Source organism: Nipponia nippon, unplaced genomic scaffold, assembly GCF_047370975.1.
Source record: "Nipponia nippon isolate SJK-2023a ecotype South Korea unplaced genomic scaffold, ASM4737097v1 scaffold_3, whole genome shotgun sequence".
Lineage (NCBI taxonomy): Eukaryota > Metazoa > Chordata > Aves > Pelecaniformes > Threskiornithidae > Nipponia > Nipponia nippon.
Window position 1 is genome coordinate 59997888 of NW_028262347.1, and position 18926 is coordinate 60016813.

At 41.4% G+C, this 18926-nt stretch overlaps 1 protein-coding gene across 4 annotated transcripts in view; it reads left to right on the top strand.

The window, feature by feature from the left end:
- The window catches only part of LARGE1 (LARGE xylosyl- and glucuronyltransferase 1), a 296062-nt gene that overhangs the window by 265596 nt on the left and 11540 nt on the right, over nucleotides 1-18926 (top strand). For 3 of the 4 annotated variants that reach the window (XM_087766202.1, XM_087766203.1, XM_087766204.1), the window contains 3 exons: nucleotides 3461-3739; nucleotides 10050-10196; nucleotides 15329-15524. In XM_087766202.1, the coding sequence (XP_087622328.1) occupies nucleotides 3461-3739; nucleotides 10050-10196; nucleotides 15329-15524 (622 nt within the window). The remainder of the gene's footprint in view (nucleotides 1-3460; nucleotides 3740-10049; nucleotides 10197-15328; nucleotides 15525-18926) is intronic. The other variant, XM_087766205.1, reaches the window with a different exon arrangement.

Here is an 18926-nt window from a genome sequence, read left to right on the forward strand (position 1 = left end):
AGGAATTCAGATCAACAAAACATTTACAGCCTGTTTTAAAAATAAGCACGAATGAATGAGGGCTATTCTGTTTCGCCAGTGTCTCAGCACTGCATCCTGCACATTGTGTTATGATTTGCTATGCACATCAGTGTCTGTTCTATTGATTTTTAATTGAGGAAACATTTCTTAAGTGTTCACAAACCTTTGAGTAAAAAAACTAAAGAAATAACTTAAGCCAGACCCCGAGCAAGTTGCCACAGCAAATTAGTAAAGCTGGTGTGTGCACATGGTGTATTTTCCCCTCAGAATTTAATTCAAAACAATGAGCTGGGGCTCAGTGCTGATTCACTGGCACTGATGCAAAGTCTGAGCATCTGTTTCCCTTTCTGGATCCTCACTGGGGCACATGTTTTTATTGATAGACAGAACCACACATTTTTATTCAGGAAGAACAGCCCTCCTGATACTGTGCAGGAAAAATCTTCCCTACTTCATTGGTGTGTTGCTATAAATTATTGATTTGAGTTAGAAATACTTTCTTTCAGCTAAAATCAATAAATAATATCATACCAAAGAACTGTTTAGCTGCTTTGTTTTCTTTCACATCTTTCAGTTACTTCCTTATTTTTTTTTGTATCTTCTTTAAACCACTTCCATTAAACTCCTCCAGTGTAACTGTAGACATTTAAGGATAGTGTCTCAGATGTAAGATGACATGTACATAAACAACGTGTTATATGCTACATTCCTGCATCGTTCTTTCAAATAATCATCCAAGATGAGGAAAGGCAAAAAAGCAACTCCCAGTGTCTCCAATTATAGTTCTGTAGGACTTGAGACTGACGTGACTGTTGTGACAGGCTTATGTTTGCCTGTGCTATAGGCTTGGGGAATGGAAGAGAGGGATGCAGTTTAGGAGCTAACATTAATGTCTTTAGATAGACTGTGTCCAGTGTTGTTCGTATTGGTTAATTGTCACCTTTTATACTAATGTGACATTTTCTTGGATAATGGGTTGGTTGCATCCTGTGATTTTCATGTATGTGTTTTGGTTAGGCAGCCTTTTTAAAGGCATGGTATGTGCCTGGGGTTCAGAAATCAGAGTGTGAGTTACAAAAATGTGAGATCAAGATGTGGACAAGGAAAGACAGGATAAGCATTACAGTGATTGAAGTCTGGGTGAGAATGAATTGTAAATAGGTTGAGTATTCCTAAGAAGAAAAGTGGAAACAAATAATCTCACAAAACTATTGAATTCCAGCAGAACTCTCTTGACTGAAACAGACCTTTAAAAAAATTCACCAACTAAACGATGATCTTATTATCATGCAGTACAGGAGTATATTTATTTTGTCTAGAGTCCTTAAGAGAATGCATTCTTCAAGACCGCTAGCAAAACCAAAATAACCTGGTCATGATGTGCTTAGAAACCCATAATTCTAGGTTTTATGGTCAAAGGAGACTATTGTAACAATGTACAGAGAGTCGATTATAGAACATCACCCAGCAGTCCCTGTATCAAACTCGTGGAAGTAGAGCCTGTCAATGAGAACGACGCAACAAAATGGAGTATTCTGAAGGGCACTAAGCTGTCCAGCTGGAAATTTATACCAGCAAAACCCAGTTCCCACTTAACTATCGTGAAAAGCTTTGCAGGCATTATCAGGTGTGCAGTTTAAATAAGTTATGTATGCCATTTGTCCACTGCTTGGAGTCCTTGAAAAGCATTTTGCTGCATTTCTTGCTAGGCAAGTATTCAATTTTTAAAAGGCTGCCCTAAATCTGAGTGCTGATGAATTGGAGTCTCCTGATTAATAGGTTTCCACTATGCTGGAAAAAGGCAAAAAAAAAAAAAAGGTCTTTTTCTCTATTTATTATTTGTACAATCAAAAGCCTAAAGCCTTCACATACTTTTTAGATCTTTTTTATCGATTTGTGTTTCTAATTCAGCTGTATGTTTCAGGCTGATAATAACCTTTGTTTCAATAACAGATAAAAAGAAAATAATGTATCAGGTGTAGACTAGTAAAGGTAATATCTCATACCTAAGAAAAAATTATTATATCGTCTTGGATGTCATCACGATCATTCAGGAATGCAGGAAAAAGCTATTAATGTTAAATCAGAATGTGTGTTTGCTGGTATATCATTCCTTTCTGCTGCAAATCTTAGGGAGATAGTAGGAGGGTAAAATTATTTTCTCTGATTACGATGATGCAGAAAACTTTTCTTGTGTTCTGTATAAATATTAATAGGAAAAATCTAGTAATGTGGATTTGGAAAGGAGAGAAGATAATCATGTTGCATAGTCTACTCTTCCTAATTTTTAATAGAATATCTGACTAGCCTGCATAGGTTCATTTCCCTTTGTATTAACTCAAGAGGCTTTGTAATCAGTCCTTGCTGTATTTTTGGGTGCCATATCTTAATCTCTAGGCAATTCTCTATAAATTATCCAAAGTGCTTAAACAATTTTGACCAGGCTGTGTTTGATCTACGTTTGTGTATGGGATCTTTTGTTGTCACTTTCATCAATAGTATTGTAACTCCGGGAAGTTTTAAAAACTACACAGCGATACAACCTGTTTGAAAATGATTTAACAAAATTTGAGGTACCGCTAAAACATGTACAAATTAGTACTTTAAATGATGGGTTTGTCTGAAATGTTCCTTTGATATTCCACAGCAATGCCATGTCTCTCTCTCCTTCTCTCCTTACTTCCTAGACATAGTAAATCCCATTTCTGTTGATGTGTCATCACTTTGCGCTTTCCCTGACAGTGAGTTTTCTTCTAGTCAACGCAAATGTTCATATAAGTCAGTATTCCCTTGACCTATCACTTTTAACAGCTTTTAAGATCTGACTAACTGCCTTGCAAAAATTTGGGGAAGGTTTTCCTAAACAGGAGGTAAAATGATCTGTGGGTCTGTACACCGTTCTCCACCACAAGCTTGTTGAAGAGCACTGTAGTATGTTAATGTGGGAGAACAGCTTGATCTGAAGTGTGAATTGGGCACTAGACACTGTTGAAGATTACGAGACCCCTGTCCTGTAAGTAGATCCACATGGACAGATCCCTGCAACTGCTCAAAGCTCCCGTCAGATGAAGTCCCATCATCCACGTGGGTTTTCCTGCAGCATCAATGCTTCAGGCAGAAAGGATGGTGTTGATTTCATCTAGCTTTAGGTATCTGAGTTGTGGATGTGTGTATCTGAGCTAGACCGTCTTAGGCTCCCTTGAATTCAGTGGAGAGAAGTAGGCATATCTACAGTGCAGTCCATCTGTCCAGAACGAGACATCAACTTAGACGAGATGAATTGTGCTGTAGAAATATTTATTGCTTTCCACAGCATATAAAGTGACCCCAATATGTCTCACTTAGAGACAGATATCTGCATTTGATCAGATGAACCCAGGCAAAAAACCTGGGAAGACAGCGAGACAGCCTTTTCTTATTCTCACCCTTCCTCTTTCAGGCTCCAGATGCTTGAAGCCATCTGCAAACACTGGGAAGGTCCAATCAGCCTGGCACTCTATCTTTCTGATGCAGAAGCCCAGCAATTTCTGCGCTACGCCCAGGGCTCAGAAGTACTTATGAGCCGCCACAATGTCGGCTACCATATAGTGTACAAGGAGGGCCAGTTCTATCCTGTGAATCTGCTAAGGAATGTGGCCATGAAGCATATCAGCACACCATACATGTTTCTGTCTGACATTGACTTCTTGCCCATGTATGGACTCTACGAGTACCTCAGGTAAATGGACAGTGGAGGGACTCCCACTGTCACCCACATTTTCAGCCCTTCCACACCCCACCCTTCTCACGTATTCCCAAAACAATGCCGTTTGAGCAGATCTGAAAGAGGCAGCTTATAGACGTTTAATGTGTGACAATGCCCAGCAAGGCATAAGAATTTTTAGGGTAGAGGAAGGGGCTGTAACTGGAAGTAAAGCAATACGGTTATGAAAAAAAAAATTCAAGTCTAGATGTAAGCCCTGTTAGCCATCAGAATAATTCTCTCAGAGCAGCAGAAGAATCAATTTGAAAATTGAACTGGACGAACTATGTGCAAGAGCATCCAGTATTAGCAGAGATGTGAACCGGGCAATTTCCCTAAACATCCCTGATTCTTAATGTCAGTGACAGAAAAAACATGCAAACCATTACTGAACTTGTTGTCCCTGTGACCCACTCTTAATCCGGTTCCATATCTTGAAAAGAGGGTGATAGTATAACCAGCTCAAAAATATGACTGCAACGCCAGCACCTGTCAAGGCAAAATAATTAGTATAAGGAAACTGGGAAGAGTAACCTCAGTGTGTATGGTATCATAATGAATGTGAGCAGGTTGGGCTGAGCAAACTACAGACCTCTGATCCATTAACTGAGCATTTTTTAATAAAGACCTTTTCCCCCTGCAGAGGCTGGTCATCTGAGGCCAAAGCATAGAGCAAGGAGGACACCCGGTGGCCAGACAGGAGGATTTCAGTTCCTTAGTCCTGACCAGTTTTGCTTTTCATCTCTATTCTAATTTGGTAAAAGTTGATCAAAGTGTTCCAGTGAGGGTCTGCCTGTAGGTGATTCCGTTCAGTCCGTAGGCCCGGGGTTTTGGAGTGTAAAGGGAAATACACCTTCCGATATCGTAAACTTATGGAGGAATTCCTTTGTTTCAGGTTTGAACAACTCAGTAAGCATCTTCTTCTCGCTTCTCCCTCACATGGAGAATTAATTGCCTTTTTCAATTTTTGCATCCATGTACGGGGCCAAATTCACTATAGATTTTAAGACTCTGGATTTCAATAATATCACTGAAGTTTTATCGCACTGTGTCAGCTTGTTTCCCACTTACTTTAGGGATATTTCTTTTTGACTTGTGCTATGAGGACTCCAAAATAATTCTGTCCCTTGCACACATATAGCTGTCTCAAGATCCATGTTGTTGTTAGCTTTTCTGTTTTTTGATGTTAGTGTTGCATACTGTTACATTTCTTCAGACCGATGCTGGACACAGAAAGGATAGCAGCTATTGATACTGGCATGTAGTACTAAAAAAGCAATTTGGTCCTCCATGATGCTTCACAGTGCACTGATGGGAGCCAGCACTGAAAGGAAGAGAGAAGACAGAATGATGTACCACAATATACTTAAGATATTACAACCATAGAAATAATTCTCTTATGGTGATAATGTATTATAGGACTAAATGCACAGTGATGCCACCCGTTGGTGCTGTTTCAGAAAAAAAAACAGATTCACACTGAAAGCTGTTGCATCTAAGACCTTGTGTTATTCTATCAGCCTTTTGTGAGGCCCATACCACCTTAAGTCTGACTGTGAGTCTGTGTTGCCTGGGAATATCAAAATTGCTAATCTGCTACTACCGACTCTTTAAAAAAAGGGATTGGATTTTTTTGCGTGTGGACTAAAGGCTTTTGTTGCTTTTTCAATAATGATTTTTCTGACCAAAATAGCAGGGAGGTGCAGTGAGATTATTTTAAATATGGATACCCTGTACCCTTCTGCATTGACTGTTCCCACTGCCTCTGCAAGTAGCTGATTAGTCCTATCTATCTGAATGGCAGTGATTTTTTGTTAGAGACATACAAACATTTTCATCTTCATTTCCTCAGATAGAATGAACATCAGCAAATAGAAATAGTGTGGTGTTTCAGACAACACTTTCTACAGGATGAGCCAGACAAGTCCCTCTCACTGCAAATTTGCTGATTTACGTATATTGTATATTGTGTCTGTACAGACAATATATACTCAGAAAGAAAGGAACTTTGAAAAACATTTTCAACATATTTTGAAAGTGTTGTATGTGAAAGGTTACGGCCAGTTTTGAAGGAGAAGGTGATGGAGCTGATGGTTACCTGTCCCTCTAGGTATCTGTTGCTAGCACTTAGATTTGTGCTAATTGAGCTTTTTCACAGCTGCCAGGTAAGACCATTTCAATGCTTTTAATCTCCATCAAACCCCCTTTTTATCCTACCTTACTCTTCTGTGAAGTACAAAAGGAAAGAAATGTATCATTTAAAGATTTCTTGTTTATGAAACTCAGATACTTTCATGGTCTGTGCTGAGTCAAAGTCTTGTCATCTTCCCTCATTAGTTACTGAGATCATCTTGTCATTGCCCCAGAGGTAAAGGCTCTTTCCGGTTGCTACAAGTAAGGTGTGTGGGTCATCCTAAAGGTTCTTCTAACATAAAATAACTAGACAGGCTGCTTATCTACAGTTGTCACAGCTAGCATTAAAGTTCTTTCCTGACACATTTGTATAAAATATGCCCTTCGCTTCCACACATGAATTAGCATGAATTAGGACCTGGCATCCAAGGTCTGTCCACAGGTTTTATACCTGTCCCCTGCAACATGAGTTGTGAAGTATTTCTGGTTGTTCTTTATCATCTCAGCAAGAGACACACTTCGGGTTGTGCCTCTTGTTTTTTATTTGTTGGATGCCTTTTTAGGCTATGCATTCATTGCTTTTGCAGAAAGGAAGAATGTTCTAATGAATTTAACAGTAGACTGACAACTCTCCAGTTCTTACCACAAACTCTGTGACTGCTGTATTCGTTAATCTTGAACTAACCACTTACCGAGTCCTGATGGTGGAAGCTAATTTGAATTAATGGACTCCTTTTTTTCTTTTTTTTTTTTTTTTCTGAATTCAGTGCTTTAGAATTAGGTTACTAACCTTTCTGTGTCTGAGCTTCTCTATCCTCCAGAAATGGGAATGATATTACTATCTGCCCCCCTGAGGGTAAGAATTCTGTGTTAATTTTTGGAAAGGACTATGGAGATGAAAAGATTGGTATCAACGTGCTGGAGTTCATTCAACCTGTGAGGAGACTCTTGTGATTTGAGATTCATTTCTTCCATGCTTTGCAAAAAATATGGTTCATTAGTAGATTTAGAAATTCAACCCAACCTTCACTGTGTCAGAATGACATACATCAGATCTGAACACAAAGATGCCTAGGAAACGGTTTCCTGGACAACACTAGCAAGGAGCAAGCTCTTCATACAATCATATATCCTTATTTTGGGGTTTGGGGAAAAGGACAGATAAAGGAAAATGGATACTGAATTGATATTACTGAATCCAAAGAACAGCCCTCATAAGGATAGCACAGGAATTAAACAGTTTACCCAGTGCTAGATATTCCACATATCTTGCAACACCAACAGTGAAAATTTTCCTATTCCAAGTATCACAGAACCAGTCAACCAGCAAATGGCACCTCCATTCAGAACAAGAAAAAAAGTTAACCCAACAGAAGAGGAAAAGCAGATTTGCCTACAGTAGGAAGAGGTTAGATTTTCAGCTGGTTGTCCAAGGAGCAGACCGCCAGCCAAGTTATCAGAAGAAAACGGAAGGTGTCTTTTTCTCTACCAAATCCTCCCTGCCTTTATCACAATTCACATGGCCTCTGTTGCCCTTTGTCACTCAGGTTCAACATCTGGATGTCTGTACTGGTTCCTTCTTCCCTTTACGTTGTCCTTTATGTCATCTAGTCCACATCAAAGGCAGGCTATTCTACTCGGAGGTCAGTGCTGCTGGACTTTTGATGGAGTGTGTCTCAACTCCCAGCTCAGTTTTGGTGAACCCCTCCACTTTGGGCTTAACAATATGTACCTCAAATGCTCACATATCTCTTGAAAATATTTCTGCAGAGATTATCGTGCTATGTTATTTCACTCTTGAAGTACCTCTACTAGTTCCTGTGTTAGACTGCATCCACTACAAGCATCTTGTTTTCAGACCGCTGCTTCTCTCCACTTACCTAACTTTTCATATTGACCTTTGACGGTGCAGGTGATTTCAGTCTTGTATCAGTTTGTTCACTTTGCCTTTTGGTTTTCTTCATGAAGAAGAAAAGAATTCTTTCCAACAGTTTTGCCATTGACACTTATGTTAAATTTGCAGATGACAGGAGTAGGGAGTGTGCAGAAAGGATTATTGATATCCACATCATGTTTGTGCTTGTATCCCATATCTTCTTATAAAATGCGTCACGTTCAACACAACTTGCTCTGTCTGACAGTCTCTGCCGTTACCCTTGCTTGATACCTATACCTACCTCAGCTTTGTTCAACTTCAGACTGTGAACTTTGGTGGGCAGGATTGTCTCCTACTTTTTGACAGTGCCAAGCACAGCAAGGCCTTGATTTTTGCCTGGGACTTTTGAGCTCTCCATCAAACAAAGAGATAGCAACAGCCATAAATGGAAGCTGCTGTTCCCTTGCAGAGCCCAAAGGGTGAGCATCACTGCAAACATTACCTACTCCTTCCCAGAACCAAATCCCCAAAGCTGTACTCCTCAAGGCTGATAGATTGACAGAGTCCAGAAAGCCTGAGATGTCAGAGAAACTGTTAGTGTGCCCTGCTTGCAGAGAAGGTGTGAAGGGGAAGAAACATTACGAGTGTCCTAAAGAATGGATGCTGGCACTGCTCAGCGATTCTGGAAGGTCGTGGAGGCTGATTGTGAAGGAGTCATCTATTTACATGCAGATATCTCAGGCATTAGTGACGGTGAGGGAGAAGCTAGGGAGGAAAGTACAAAAAAGTTATAATAAGATGCTGTTAAAATCATTCAGTTGTGAAAAGTTCACTGGAATGTGGCAGGGGTTCTTTAAACGATGCAAACTTTGCAGTAAGGCGCTGAGAACAGATTTCTTTTTATAGAACAGGCCTATAGGGTGGTGTGAATTCTCTAAAATTCAGATTTTATTAAATAGCCCTGCTCTTCTTCTTTTTCTCTGATGGCAATATAAATGAATTCTAGGTATTCTGGGCCTAGAAAAGTGGTTTATTTGGTCCTTCTGTTATTATGACAGTGATCCCAATTCCTTCATCTTATAAGGCTGTAGAGAGTTTGCTGCTTGTCAACATTGTCCTTGATTGCTTGTTGCAGGAACATAAAAGTCAGGACAGTGAATCCTGTTAAGGGGAACTGACTTTGACAGGGAGAGAGAGGCATATTTCTCATATGAAATATGAAGATAATGAATGGAAAATCAAGACGGAGTTATTTTTAATGACAAGCATAGTAAGATTCAGTTTGGGGATGGAAAAGTAACTTCTTTTTCTTTGGGTTTTAGTTTGTTAGGAAAGAATAGACTGAATATTTCTGGCAGGCAGTGCGTAAGGTTGCTAAGCTGTTGCTCTCCTGCGGCAGTTGTCCTAAGGCCCCTGTCTGGAGAAGGGCCCTACTGTGCAAAATGCAGTATGTGCACACACACGCACACGGACACACTGAAACACTGAACAACTTGCAGCAAAAGAAGGCAAAAAGCAAGGTATCTCAGCGCATCCAGTGCACAGCCCTTCTCTGCAGGAAGCAGCCTCTTTGCCCTATGTATAGAGCCAAGCACAAATGAGCTTTGATCTCTGGGCACTACCATGTACATGATTAACAATAGTCAAAAAAATACTGCGAATTAACAGTTTTGCTGATTTGCACCATGTCCTGTTGCAGTGGATCTGTGCCTTGCCTTGAATAAAGACTGACCATCATGGCAACAGTGTTCTTGAGGGCAAATATCTGGTCCACAGCGATGTTAAGGTAACGCTCACCTCGCAGGACACACAGAGCTCTAAAGCAGAGGTAGAAAGCAAGTATGATGGCGCACGACTTTCCAGCTCCTCACCTTGTGAAGTCCCACTGGATCCTAGATAAAGCCCATTTTTTCAGAACTGCCATTGACTGGGCAGCTCTTTACCACATATGTAGTAACATTCAGCTATGTTTCTCTTACAGAGGTGGTCAATTGGCTGTGCTCAGAGTGCTAGTTCAGCTTTGTGCACCTCTGGACATGAAGGGCAGCACTGATCAGTCAAACACACAAGCTCTTTTTGAACTGTAATTGTTCTCCCTGCTCTTAGAGCAGCAGATTCAAAAGGAGAGGAAAATACGAAACACCCCTGGGAAAAAATATGGGCCATAGTTACATTTACGGTATCAAATTGCCTATTCTCTGCTCTTTACTTTGAAAAGCCAAGTGATTTGCTCAGTTTAAAATTTTTCTGCTTGTATTTGTTGTTTCTCTTTGCCAGGAAGTCCGTCATCCAGCTAGACCTGGCTAACACCAAGAAAGCTCTGATTGTACCTGCTTTTGAGACCCTACGCTACCGCCTCTCCTTCCCCAAGTCAAAAGCAGAGCTGCTATCTATGTTGGACATGGGAACCCTCTTCACATTCAGGTAATGGAAAGTACTTTTGTCGAACCTGTGGTCATTATCTCTAAAGATTTTTTTGATGTTCTGTGAATGTTTGATTTTTCTCTCTCACTGTCAGCTAGCTAGCTCCATTAAGAAACCTATTGGAATTTTTTTTCCCATTTCATAGAGAAGCAGTGAACAGAATCATATGTGGATATATTCCATCTGTAAGCTCAGCATTTTATCTAGTATTATAATGCTCTACTGAAGGACTTCAGTTGTTAAATTGAATTTGTTTTATTTTCATCATTTTTTATTGCGCTACAAAATCAAGCGTGACCATTACACTCATGTGCGTGTAATTTGCTTTTTGGCTGCCAAATACTATCTGGATAGCTGTGTCCCTCATGTGACCAAAAATAATTTCTCTCTGCTCGTTGGTTTGCTTCCTTACTGACTTACTGGAAAAACAAATGCAGGCTTGTCGTGTGCTCTTTAAAAGTGTGAAACAGCTGCTTAAATAGTTAGAGTTTCTCAATGCAGAGGTAAAAGTGTACTCTGACTAGAAGTTGAGAAGCGAAGAACACCTAAATTTGGATCTCCTCTCTGAAGCAGACTCCTTTTGTGGCTGTGAACAAGTCACTTCTATTATCTGCTAGACTCTTCGGTTTTAAAATGCAACTACCAGGGGTTAACTGGCTCTTGGGTGTGTGTGGTAAGGTCTGATTAGCAGACATTTGTAAAGCATCGCAGTGGTGGGAAGAACACAATATGGCCTTATGATATTACACAGAGAGGGGGCTTAGGAGACCTGTGTTCTCTTCTGAGCTCCACTACTGCCCTGCTGGGAGGTGGTACGCAAATCAGTTCGCTTTCTTACATCTCTGTTCTCCATCTCTGAAATGCAGGTAACAATGTTCACCTCTCCTTTTTGCAGTATTCTGAGATCTAGAGATAAAAACTATGAAAAAGATAGATATTATCCATGGCCGGTGGAGCTGTATATCGCCTTTCCCATCCTTCCCTTACTTTAGAGCTTTCCTCACACTTTTCCCATTCCCTGTATTACACACCTCTTGCTGCAGCAGCCACCCTTCCCTCATGTGGCCGCATGCACGTGTCATAGCAGACAGCATGCGTGAGCCTGAAAAACATAATTCTGACACTACGTCTACCAGTGACTGCCTTGAAATAGAAACTTTAGGTGACCGAGAGAGGTGTGCCTCTCTGGAAAATTACTTAGGGATACTGATAGAGCAAGTGCCTTTCACTCTCCCATCATTCTTTAACAGTCAAAGACATACAAATTAACAAGAGATTTGTTGATAGAAAATAATTGTTTCTCCCATAGTTGAAAGAAAAAAACTTTCCAGTGGAAAATAACACCCTCAGGATTTTCAGATGTTACATTCCACCAACAATCAGATTTTCAGCTTGCACAGCAGTGGCCTTCCACTACAGATTCCATCTTCAAGTTGTACAGCATGCTGGCATGTTACGTACACAGCCGGATTTGCAGATCCTTTCTCAAGTCTCACTCGGGCAAAAATCTCTTTAGCATCAGTGGGAGTTTGCCAGAGCAAGGCTAAATAAGAACTGAAGGACATGCGGTCTGTAGCTGGTGTACATATTAATGTAGGACACATTTTACAAATGCTTCCCCAGTTTGCTTTGGCTCATTTCATTGCTCACATCTATCAACAGCCACAAAGTAGCTGTGATCTAGGCTGAGAACATTCACCTCCACCTTCAAGGTGCTTTAATATCACTGCAATTCGAGGCTGAGCGGGTGGGAGTGAGCTGGGGAGGACTGCTGTGACAGTGATTGCTGAGAGTGCCTGCAGCATCCCAGTCCCTCACACCACATGGTAGATTACAATCTTTCCCTCACTGAAATTGCTTTTGTCACCTCTTTTCCAAATGGTGACCTTTTCTACCTCTGGGCAGCTAAGAAGTACAAAACAGCTCTCAATTACATCCCCCAGTCACCATCAGAAGAAACGGGAAGACATGTGAGCATCGACGGCTGGCGAGGTGTGCTGTGTGGAAACCCTCCGCAGCAGCGGGTTGCTCTGTGCCAGCTTGCTGGCTTTGTTTGCAGGTGCTGGCTGTGACTGTGCCTCATGAGGATGTGTCCGCTCAATGCCTGGGTAATAGCTGATGAACCACAAATGTACTGCCGACACAGCTTTCAGGCACAAGGAATACCACAGCTGGTAGAAGACGTATCGTATTGAGAAAACATAACCAGCAACAACTGATTAACTAATTAACTGATTGCATCGACAATCCAGCAAAATGTTTAAGCATGTGGGAACAGAAATGGGGAAGTTTTTCTTTCACCAAGTCATCTTTCTCACTGAAACGGGAAGCTTTGAGGGACAAGGCAGGGAGAAAGAACACTCTGAGAAGAATAATCATTTCATTTTGCTACCTTTAGCAAAGTTTACTATAGTTTTGAAATTTTGTGTTAAATAAAAGCAATCGATAATGAAAGTAAGATGAAACATTTGACCCAAAGCAGGAGGGTTTTGTGCAGTTGTTTTCTATGAACCGTGGGAAAGAAACTCATCATCATTTTACGGAGATCAAATTATTTGTTTTGGATTTGTCAAAATTGCCAGCGTAGTGAAAAATGCTGTTCACAATTTTCACAAAGTTCTCCTGGGAGTCAGTGAGATTGAGTGTGGCCTTAGAATTCAATGTGTATTTAAATCTTGAGTGAGAAGGGCTTGAGCAGGAAAATCAGATTTATTCATTTGCCCTGTGAGATGAAAGACCAATACAGACAGTAAACCACTTCTCACAACTGCGTCATCGAGAGTAAAGTCTGTTGGAAATGACTCACTCTTTCACGGTAGTGTCCTCTATGTGGACATCCATGTAATGATGTCTGCATATCTTACTTTGCAGTACATTTCATGTGATGATCAGCCATTGGCCAAGACCTAGCTCCAGCAGATTATATGTGTGTGTGTGTGTGTGTATATATATGTATAGACCCATATATTGTATGTACAGATATGTATGTAATCCTGAACTCTCACAATTCTTGTTTCCAGTCTAATTATTCCTTTATAATTAGTGTGTGCACACCTTATTTGAGCGTCCTGCACTCATTTTCCTCTTTGTCCTGACCTTAGCCATCGTTTTATCTTCCTCTTGCCCTCCACTCACAGTCACTCTGAGGAGACAGGTGGATTATCTGTGGTATGACTTGGTTTGATACAATTGGGTCTGTTCCTTCCTTTCTGCTTTATTTTGTCTTTCCAGTCTCAAGTCCATATTGTCTCTTCCCCATTTTTTTTTTCCTACTGGTCAGCTCTCTCAACTCACAGAGGTTATACCTGAGCTGCTGTAACTGCTTACACTGCTTTCCCCAAAAAGGGTGGAAAGAAATTGATGTTTTTATGGTTAGCATCATGTTCCCTCCATTTAAATCAGTGGGAGAGTGTTACTAGAATAGCAGCAGCATTTGACTGCTTCTCTGCAGGAATCTCTCAATTAACCAAAGTTTGTATTGAGCTTTGAAGATACAAATCACTTCATAAGTGTTTAGTAGTCATTATTATTATTATTATTATCATAATTAATTTCAAAATGCCGGAGGTAAGATGTTAGAAGATAGAGCATCCTCCATAATCCCATGTCATTTTAAACCCCACATTGTGATTGTACTTTTTTCCAGCACAGATAGCTGCCCATTAGTGACTGGGTAGGTTACCAACTCATTTCCAAAAGAGACCAAGAAAAGACATAGGCTTTTTGGAGATGATTCCAAAGGGCATTAAGAATTGTAAGCATCTTTATGAATCTGGCACTGGTTTCTAATAACCTCTAGAGAATTAATTCACTGTCATTTTTTTTAATATGGAAGGGCTTTGTTTTTCTGGGTCCCCAAGCCAGATATCTGAAAGTGTTGCAACTTGTTTACACTTTAGAAATGCAGCCTTCGAAGGAGTATATGTTACTTGGGACCCCAGTGCTATCCTAATAATTCTGTCCTCCTGCAGTGCCTCTGAACAAGGAGAGTCAGCAAAGCTGAACACCTCTCTGATTTTCCGGTTATAAGCCGTATGAATATACAGTCAAAGTGGAAACTCCTAGGTTGTGATCTTATGTCCCTGGTTTTCGCAATAGCTTGCAATGTTATGAGAGTTCCTGGGGTTGAAACATTACCTCAGGTCCTAATTCTGCAAATAATTAATGCTCAAATCCCTTTACTGTAGCACATGAGTTATCCCTGTGAATTCAATGTACCTTACATTACAAACTGGCAGGGTGTTTGTTTTGCCCCTTCTGTTACACATCTCAGAGCATTGTAATACAGATAGCCTGCTATGCCTTTGTTTCATTATTTAGTCTATGAGTCTGCAGAAAGAGCCTGTCTCATTGATTTTTGGAAAGGTGTAAGAAGAATAAGTGGGCGAGAGAGTCATTGACCCTGGCACTAATGGGGTGGATTCAAGCTGTGCTTGGAAGAGACCTGCTGTGACCTAAACAAGATTAACGAAGTATAAAAGGATCTTTTTCTGTAAATCAAATTGATTACCTTACTCAGGATCACAGGGGTACTCCCCACAATGTAGAAAGTACAGCAGAAAGCCTTTATGTAATATTTTACTTATTAATTTAATTATGCACTTCAGCTCCTACCATAGTAATAACAGTAATTAATAAACCAGAACTTCTATCCAGAGCTGCAGGTGTCTCTCATACAAATTATAAAATTGCATATAAAACAGACCATGAATGTCACCGTGGTGTAGAAATAGCTAATTTTAGGGACCTTAATCTGAGCTACAGAATTTCACACCGATTTTAGAGCACTGATACAGCTGCTTGGTTGCTAGGAATGAGACACAGCACTTTGTAGTGCAGATGAACTGTCTGTGTACTTTGTAATTGTTTCTCACATTAGCATTAGGTAGTGTTTTCACACTATCCTTCACCAACTAGATGTGTTTAAGCATTGAGCGCAGAGAGGCTCTGGAAAGCATGCTGGAAATAGTCCTGGAAATTGCCTCCGATTTGTCCTGAAAATGATGATGTGAACTGTAAGCTAATGTCCTCATTTTTGAGCATTTCATCTAACAAGTAACATTTTGTTGCCTTGCCAAGATGCGTTCAATCTAATTGCCTCCCCACATTCGTGCCATTTATGTCTGTTTAAGGTATCACGTCTGGACGAAAGGGCATGCGCCAACGAACTTTGCCAAGTGGCGAACAGCCACCACCCCCTACCGCGTTGAGTGGGAAGCAGACTTTGAGCCATACGTTGTTGTGAGGAAGGACTGCCCGGAGTATGACAGGCGGTTTGTTGGATTTGGCTGGAACAAAGTAGCTCACATCATGGAACTGGATGCACAGGTGAGGAGCCAACGCCTGCATATCTCACCCAGGGCTGGGCAGCAGGGTTGTTAAATGAAATCCGTGTACTGTAGAAAAGCTTCAGGCTTTGCATCACTGAAGTGCTCATTTGACCTTACTGAGCTCCTTAATGAGTTGGGAACACTTAGTTTAGTCCTTGTCAAGCATTAAAAGGAGAACTGAGTCTGAGTTATTTTATTCGTCAGTGCTGAGAAAGTTGTTGTTTCTCAGTGGCACAATCCCTGCAGTGCCTGCCTCCTGCCCAACAGTGTGCCTGAGCATTGCAGCACTTGTTGCCAGTCACCTACTAGGGGATTTGTAGACCTAGCTGGAAGTTTTTCAGTTAAATAGAGGTTGGTTAGTCCCAAATGCTATTTCAGAATTCAAAAAGCAATCTTGAATTGAATCCAAGGCAAGCATCTTGAATTTCTGGCCTGGATTTACAGTGCATCTCTGCAGAGACAAGGACTTCACATTTCCAAAGTCTGGCTGTGGGGCAGACTCTAGAGGATCCAGGCACCTGATCCTTGGGCTACCTGCCTCTTGGATCTGTGACTTGGGGTGGAGCTGCTGGGCAGAATATATAAGAATAAGGATGCAGAGAAAGCTCGAGAGACCCAGACTGGCACTGGAGCTCTCAGAGCTGCCAAGGTCCCTGCCACCATCCTAGATCTTAGAGACCGGCAGTGACTGTGGGTCTGTGGGAGCCCAGTGCTGTTGCTCACTGAAATGGCAGGGTTTGCATCACTCTGCTGTTCTTGGATGTGAAGCTAACCACTGTGCTAATCAGCAGGGTCTGCGTCATGGCATTTCTGTTTATTTTGGGGTTTGGGTTTTTTTTTCAGTTTGGTTTCAGTCCCAGCTTTTGAACTAGTAGCATTTCATGCTAACCAAAACCCATACTTTTTGGCCATCTGTATCCTCCTATGCTATCTTCTGCTGTGGATCTGGAATATAGCTCATCCTTCTCTCCCCGCCTCTTAGCAGTTTACATGAAGCAGAGTAGCACAAGGCATGCAGCAAGTTCCTGGGAGATTGTGTCTCTGGGGGGTGGGCTACAGTGTATTTGTGTGCAGGCACATGTGTGGGAAGGTTATTTTCTACTCCTGCTTACAAAACCACACGGTCACCTTGGGCTGGCCAACACTTGCCCTCTGTTTGCAGAAGGGCATTCCCAACAAATTTGTACCTACTTATGTTGAGAAAAAATTATTATAGACTAGAAAAAAAAAATGTCCCTTATATTATCGTTAATAACAATACTTTGCTCTGCTGTAACACTTTAATTTTCCAGTGCACTTTCCAAACACTAATCAATTAACCATCAGTTGTGGAGAGTGCCAGTGTAATGATTTATTATTTGTTAAATCTGGGTAACAAGGCTTATGTTCCCACTGGCAGCTCTCATCTAGCACTCACGATTTAACTCTTCTGTTCAGAGACATTTGCCCAGCATACAGAGTCACACACTGGAAATTGGAACATTTTTCAAAGTTGATCATAGCACAGATATTTTAAATGGCCATTGGGTTGGAACTAACTCTGTTTTTTCTCGCTCTTCCAACCTTAAAAACATTCTCACATTCAAAAGAAGTTTCATTTTCATCTGTAGCAACGTGGGTATTGGCCTGTTCTCCCAGAAAATCAGCCTGGAGGGGACATGAGATCGCAGAGCTACTTCCCCCTGGGGCATTCCTCTGCTTTGGGGTGTCCACAGATCAGGTCGCTGCCAGCTCCTTGGCTGGCTTCATTATCAGCAGGCAGAGCTGCTCAATGGAATTATTTCACTGCTCCTCGTAACTGCAGTGTCTGTCAAGAGAACTGTTTCAGACTCCTTACCAAGGGCCTGTGCCACTACCGTCCTTCAGAGCAGCACACAGCATGGCGATAATCGTCATTATTATTCTGGGGGCACGCAGATGTCCACTGAGCTGGATGCTGTACAAATACGTAGATAATGACAGTCCCAAGAATTTATAACCTGTGAGGTAGGGACAGAGGTTCCTGCAAGTGCATTGCTTTCTCAATAGGTGTTTCCATGTAGTAGGGATGCGTCATTAGGAAACCTTTCCCTGCTCTTCCAGTGACTCTGGAACTAGACTGTGAGCAATGCTTTTTCCAGGACCCCAGCCCAGCATCTTTCAAAGGGGCTTATTAGCAGCAGGCTCATAAGCTTTTGGAAGGCTTTATGTGCCTGAAGGCCTTTCGGAAGGATGGGAGCACCACTGTGCTGAACAGTTTACACTGCGGAGCATAGATGGTCCCTGACCTGCGGGATTTCAGACTTGACATGCAAACAGAGAACAAAAAGATTGTATGAGGGGGATGCATCTTCCTCTGCAGCTTCAGCCTTTAGTTTTAAGATCCCGTAGAGACATGTTTTGTAGTTTGTAGTTTATCAGCTCTCCTCATTCCATCATGCCAGCCTTTGTTTTTGTGTTTGGTTCCCCATTAGTTCTAAGCCTTTTCCAGCTAAATGAGTTCTGCCTGTGAGCATCAGATTATTTTGCTCTTGCTGTACATTTGTCATCCCAAACAGAAGCTCAGATGGGTCCATTCCCATATATGACAGCATTGTAATTTGGCATAAAGATTTACCACTTTAGCACTCTCTGGCAGGGAACAGGCATTCCCATAATGAGAAAGGAGCAGCCATACAGCTGCATCTGCACCTAGCTGTCCAACACAGGCTACTGTTTCATAGGGGTCTCTGGGAAGGCACTGCAGCCTTAGCTACACTTTGGGCTCACCAATACCACTGCCTGAGTTGGGAAATGGATCCACATTGCATTCTGCTCACTTTTTTCCATTTTGTTTTGGCTTCATTTTGGGCTGTGTTGCTCAAACACTTGATTTCTGGTAGCATCACAACCCAGCAGCTTTCAGTCTTTTCTGGGTTGATCATATTTTGTTAGGTGAAGAAAGATTTATAGGTGAAACACTCATGTTTATTAGCACCAACTGTGTTCTCTCCGATAAATCTCTTTGCCTAATAAAATATCTTGGGGTACTCTGCCTCTGTGCTACAGATACTCTGTGTCTCTGTACAGACTCCTAAATCTGCAAGTGACTGGACTTTGCAAACCAGGGGAAGTTGTACACCATTTCTTTTAAAGCCAGCATGCTCTGTGGCTGTTCCTTCCCTGCCCAGTGTCTTACGCAGAGATGGTTAATGAGTCAATACAGCAACAGTTGTAAATAGAAACTGTGTGAGGACAATAGGAAATTTGCCTGTGAAGACTACAAAGCTTCTTTGTCATTTGCATCCCATACAACTCAGAACTTTCTGAAATTCCATATAGAAAAAGAGGTAGCGTCCTAGTGGTTAGGGTACTTTGCTTGGCTACAGAATACTGAGGTTCACATCCCTTTTCTGCCAAGTTCCTTGCAGGAGCAGATAAC